This window comes from Antrostomus carolinensis, unplaced genomic scaffold (assembly GCF_000700745.2).
Source record: "Antrostomus carolinensis isolate BGI_N321 unplaced genomic scaffold, ASM70074v2 scaffold26441, whole genome shotgun sequence".
In the NCBI taxonomy this organism is placed as follows: domain Eukaryota; kingdom Metazoa; phylum Chordata; class Aves; order Caprimulgiformes; family Caprimulgidae; genus Antrostomus; species Antrostomus carolinensis.
The window spans coordinates 2,133-8,108 of record NW_010296628.1 but is presented as its reverse complement, the minus strand read 5'-3'; the positions used below and the strand labels follow the sequence as shown (position 1 = coordinate 8,108).

Sequence of the window (5,976 nt, the reverse complement as noted above, 5' to 3'; positions counted from 1 at the left end):
TGTTGAATAAAGAAACTCGGGCCGCGGCGGCCGCTGCTGCCTTTACAGCCTCCACACACCTGAAGGAAGCGGTCCTAGGTAGGTTCAGCCCGTGCTGTGGCCCCTCGGTTGAGCTGTGCCAGCTCCACCACTGCAATGTGGCACAACCCTGTGCTGGTGCCAGCTGAGATGCTCTCCCGGGGGTCCCAGGGATGCTCTCCCAGCACCCAGGGGAGCCCAGGGATCTGCAGGAAGGAGCTGGCTGGTGGCTGCTGGTTGGGCTGCTGCTGCCATCTCCTGGTGCAGGATCAGCCCTTGGCTCTGGCCATCGCTGACTCCTGCCCTTCCAGCTTGTGATGGGGATGTCGGTTTTGCAGCAAACTTGCTGGCTTTGGTTACAAGTAAAAGTGGATTTAGTGAGCAAAGGCTGTGATCAGCTGGGCAAAAAGAGTTTTACTCTAAAACCAAGCGGGAGTCTATAATTACCCAAACAGCATCATTCCTTTCATTTTTATCAAGAATTGAATTTTTTTAGCCCTGGCTGCTGACTTCTCAGGTTTCACACACTCAGCTACAGCCAAATTTTTGGTGCTGCCTGTGCTGTTTTGCCTGAGAAATGTGGATAGTGGGATGCTTTAGTACCAAAGTGCACGTGAGTGGTGTCCACAAACCCCAGCACACCCTGCCATGCATCATCTACGTTTCTTTTTCTAATCCTGAGCTTCAAAACTGCTGTATAGCTGTGCTTGTGCCTTGGGGTGGTGAATCAGGGGCTGCAACTCATGTTTCTTTTTGATCTGTCCCTTCCTCTGTTCCCTGTGAGAAGTGAAGATGGCTGAAGATGAGGACAGTTTGGAGACAGAGATTGTCTACCCCATCACCTGCGGGGACAGCAAAGCCAACCTCATCTGGAGAAAGTTTGTGTGCCCTGGGATCAATGTGAAGTGTGTGCAGGTGAGAGTAAAGGGCCCCAACGCTGGACTCATGCCTTTCCATGCCCATCTTGCAGGCTCACCTGGCTTGCCCTGGTTTTGATGAGCTTTGGGAAGCTCCTTTGCGTCAGAACCACATCATGGTGGGCAAGGAGGAAATTTTCTTGGTACTCTGATATATTTGTCTTCTCGGCCAAGTTGAGCAGTCCTGGCTGGAGAGATGCTGCCTCAATTTAACTGCATTATGGGACAGCTTGAGAAATTTGGGTGCTTCCAGTGTCTGCTTAGTTTGAAAGTTGAGAATTTGTTGAGAAGTTTATTGGTAGGGGACCTACTGAAGAGCTTCTCCTGTGCCTTGGATTACTCATGGTTAAAACTTGCATGAATTCAGGAACATACCGTGAGTGATGCTGTCACAAGCCATCGCTGGCGTTTATACACGGACTCAACAGTGCTCTGCTGAGGGAGTATCTCCTCTGGGCTCTGTTGACAGAGGACATACCAAAGGATGATCCTTGCCCTTTGTAGGAGAGATGGTCTTTGCCATCCCCGAGGCAGAGGACAGGTGCTGCTGCAGATAATAATGCTGCTGCTGCCTAAAATCCATCCTCTCTTTGCACCGAAGCCCACGTACTTGTTCAGAGGAGCAGTTTCTCCTGCAGTAGTGGTGAGTTGGTCTCTAGGTTGGTCAACACAGGCATTGAAAAGAGGAGGCCTGGACTTGGGAAATCCTTTCAGAGATGGGCTGTAAAGCAGCTCTTTAGAGGACTGCCTGGTTCTGCAGGTCACTCGTAGGTCAGCACATGGGTTCAGTCCTAGCTGGGTGTGTAGGGCAATAAAAGCAGAGGGAAGAGCTGGCTGCTGATGGGGCGTGTGCCAGCTCCTGCCAGATGGTTTTCCACAGAAGTGGGTGTGTGCTGTGAGAAAGGCCAGAGGTTTCACTGGTGTCGATGGTTGGACTTGGTAGCAGGAGGTCAAAGACTGAATGGGCTTCTCCTTCCCTCACTTGCACTAGCATGCCCCTGGACCCAAACCTCCCCAGGGCAGCCCGGCTTTGGTTGGGAGTCTCCTCATTAGTAGGGGTGTGAGCAGCTCCCCACTGTTAATGATACTTTGCCCAAGTGATGGGTGTTCTCCTCGGCTTTCCTGCCTGGGCTGTGGGCGTTGGGCAAACTCCTCTGTGCTGCACACATCACCCAAACCCTTGGCTTTGTGTAGCTGTTAACTAACCACCCATGAAAGCAATATTTCACTTTATTTTTTTTAACTTGATCAATGTTTTCTAAGGTGGGGACCTGTGTAGCAGCCATCTGTTTTGGTGATGGTGTTTCAACAGCACGTTGGGGCTGTGCTGCAGCTGCACACCATGGCTGGGCACCGGGCAGTGCCACCCGGGCAGCCTGGCTCCGCTGCAGGGTCGTGCTCGCAGGACACACTTCCATTATTTAGTGGCTTCTCACACTGATGTTTCACTCCTGCCTCTTGCAGTTTGATGATCACCTAATTAGTCCCAAGGAATTTGTCCACTTGGCGGGCAAGTCAACCCTGAAGGACTGGAAGCGGGCGATCCGGATGAACGGGATCATGCTCCGGTTAGTCTCTTTGTATCTGCAGAGTAACAGTGGAGACTTCTTCTTTCGGGGGGTGTGTGGGGTGGGACAGAGCCTTTGGCATGACTGATGTGCTGCTCAGAGAGTAAATGTGCTACTGAACGTTTCTCTTATTAACAGCCTGGCCCCAAATGTGATCTGTCTACTGGCTTTGCTTTATCCTTTGCCTAGGGAATAATTTGAGGCAAAAAATGTTTCCTTGATCTTTTTAGGACTTGAACCACGCTGGGTTCCCAGCTGACATAAGGTCATTCAAAATTTTAATGGCCACTGATAGTCAGGCCGTGCTGTCTACGGGTTCTCGGTGTGACCTACCAAATGGCAGTCAGTCTGGTCATCCCCTGATGCTCCCATGACAGCATGTCTGCTTTACATCACTATTTTTTTTTTTCCCAGAGACTTATTCAAACCTTATTTATGCAAACATTTCTCTTCTTTAGTCTTAACTCCAGTAATTTAATTCTTCTATGGTCTTCTTGGAACACCAGCCTGAGACTGTGATTTAATTAAAGTCTGTCTCTGCCTGTAGGCAGGATAAAAAAGCATCAGCTCTTTCCCCAGGAATTGTCAGTGGTTTTGTACTCTTTTCACAGGGTGACTTTGCCTTTGCCTGTGTTCTTCTGCTTCGATGCAGGCGTCTCCCGTACTCCTTCTAAGCAGCTTTTGCTCCACGTAGGTTTTGAGTAATAGGCTTGTGCTTTGGCAAGGCAAGTCTTTCAAGGGAAAAAAAAAAATCATGAGGAATGTGTGAAGGCAAGCCCAGAAGCTCATGGGAGCAGATCTCGGGAAGCTCAGGTTGTTGTTGGCCAGCAAAGCCTGGGGATGCTTTGGAGACAACGTGCTTAGACTGGGAAGATCTCATATGCCAACATTGCAACCTCCTTTGCTTGAGCTGAGAGATGTTGTTTTAGTTTAGAAGTAGGGTTATGCCCCATCTATTTTTGAGGTGGAGAGTCAAAAAGGGAAGGAAAAGACTTCCTGATATCTCACCCTGAACTGAGACTTCAGCCAACCCTTCTGTTGGAAGCTGCAGGCATGGATGGGGGTGAAAGTGCTGGTGGGACCAGACTGGGTCCTTCTCTTCTCCTTCCTCCCTCAATAAACCAGGAGTTCTTCAGTCCCAGCAAGGGTTCCTAGTCTGAATTACAGACTCTCCCTTCTCCAGGGAAGTGGTCAGGAACCAGATCTGCTCCAGTCCCTTCACTGCAGCTACAGCATGATGGGCTTTTTTCTCCCCATCCCAGCTTCCCGAAGGCTTTACCACCACTGGAGTGTTGTGTGGTACATCACTATGTGCGTGTGGCCAGTATGGAGCAGGCTGTGGATGCTGTTTTAATTAACTCTTGGTTAATGCTGCCTCTGAGGTCAGGAGACTGGGGAACTTGTCAAGGGAAATTCAGACTGTTGCCTCTGCTCTCTTGGCTTTTGATTTTTGTCTGGGACTTGGAGAAGTTTGGAGGTGAAGGCTGCCAGGAGCTGCATCTCGGAGCTCTCTGCCCACGCTGATGTGCCTCTCCCTGTGCTTGCTCCCTGTTTTTTCAGGAAGATCATGGACTCAGGAGAGCTGGATTTCTACCAGCACACAAAGGTCTGTTCCAACACCTGCCGGAGCACCAAAATCGACCTGACAGGAGCCAGGGTGTCCTTGACCAGCCAGACATCGACGGAGTACATCCCTCTCACTCCCGCTTCCGCGGATGGTACGTCCATTCATTCCTCACACCCCAAATCAGGCTTTGAAGCATTAAAGCACAACGAATGCTGTGTAACTGACACCCCTTAGGGTTGCCTCTCGTGTTGGCTTTGTGGGTTGTTTTATCCCCTGCTTTCTCTCACTGCTCTGTTCCAGGATTCCCCACAGCAGAGCCAGGCAGGGTCGTTGTTTGAGGGTCTCGGCAGAGATGCAATAACTCCCCTAGTTGCTCTGTAACACTGCATGACCCAAAGAGCTGCCCCTCTGGCCTCCTGCCTTACCCCAAATTGTGTAGATGCAGCAGAAAACTGCAGTTAATCTGTAAGAAATCAGTAGCTGTTGCTTAGTGAAGTTCCCTTTTGCTGCCAGTCGGGCACTGTGTCCGTAGTGCTCATCCCGGGAGGCAGGGGTCAGCTCGGCTGCACAGGGTGCTGGGTGGGACTCCCTCCTCCTCCTCCTGGCTCTAACCTGACTTCTTCCAGAATAATTTACAGGTTTTCATTTAAGGCTCCCTGGCTGAATTATTATCAGGCTTGTCTGATGAAAGGTTAAAAAGAACTAGGGGACTACAACTGATTGTTGTTTATCTGCACTTGTGTATGTAGCACATAAAACTGGATTTAAATGATGCTGTGGCTACACAGCTGTTGGCCTAAACTTAATTTGACCTATAACTACCAACAGCTATTTTATTGGAAAGCTTTCTAAGTACTTCTGTATTTCTTAACTCCTTTTGCTTCTGAGATTTAAGAACAGCCCCTAAAACGCCACACTCTGAGCTGCTGGTGGTGTATGTGGGAGCCCTGGGCTGGCTCTGCAGAGCACCTTTGGCACCACAGCCCTGTGTTGTGGTGGAGAAGCTGATGCCTGGTGCAGCCTGTCCCGAGCCCTCCCATTAAACATGGACATTGGCTCGCTAACGAGGAGATACTTCCTATGCTGCTGGGCTGTGCTGGAATAACCAGAGCCCTGAAGGCTGCAGAGTAATTGGATTTAATGGCAGTGGCTGAGCATTAGAAACGCTCCGTGCGGCACTGCAGGTCTCTGGCCAGATTCCCATTCATCCTGCTCCTGTGTACAGCTCGAGTGACACCGATTCCCCCGGCTCTGTGGTGACAAAACTGCTGATCATTGGCAGAGCTTGGAGGGAGGGAGGGAGGGAGCCCCCCTGCATCCCTGCACAGCAAGGGGGATGCTGTCCCCTTCAGAGCTTTAGAAACCCTCCAGATATCCCAGTGCTGCAAACTGTAAGCTGGACAAAATAAGGATTGCCAAAAAAAACCCAAACCAGCCTCTAAATCAGTTTGACTTTTGCCCTGAGCAGTGCTAGTGTGTACACAACAGGGAACGGGAGGGAAACACTGCTCTTGGGCATGTGTTCTTGTGCAAGGGTTAGAGAAGTGATCCCTGGGGTATTGCCCTCCAGTGTGGAAAAATAAGTCCTGCTGGCACAGCGACCGCGTGCGGCTTCACCGTCCACTGGGGCCTCTGAGCTCAGCTTGGAGAGCTGCGGTCAGATAAAAGTGGTTCTGTGCAATCAAAAGTAGAAATGCAGCAAGGGAGTGCTTCCCTCAGAAACAGCCCATGAAAAATACAGAGAAAAATCAGGACTTGGGTTTTGTTTTTTTTCTTTTCTTTTTTTTTTTTGCTATTGGTTGCAGTGAACGGATCCCCGGCTACAATTACCATAGAAACGTGCGAGGATGCCGGCGACTGGAGCACCAGCATCGGAGGTACGGCTTTGGGGCCTGCCGGGGCCGGG

General features: G+C 50.4%; 1 protein-coding gene across 1 annotated transcript in view; it reads left to right on the top strand.

The window, feature by feature from the left end:
* Positions 1-12: 12 nt before the first annotated feature.
* Positions 13-5,976, top strand: part of GMEB2 (glucocorticoid modulatory element binding protein 2) — a gene marked incomplete at both ends in the record, with an annotated part of 8,093 nt that continues 2,129 nt past the window's right edge. The window contains 5 exons of the mRNA XM_029087555.1: positions 13-78; positions 803-933; positions 2,400-2,503; positions 4,064-4,221; positions 5,876-5,947. Of these exons, the coding sequence (XP_028943388.1) occupies positions 13-78; positions 803-933; positions 2,400-2,503; positions 4,064-4,221; positions 5,876-5,947 (531 nt within the window). The remainder of the gene's footprint in view (positions 79-802; positions 934-2,399; positions 2,504-4,063; positions 4,222-5,875; positions 5,948-5,976) is intronic.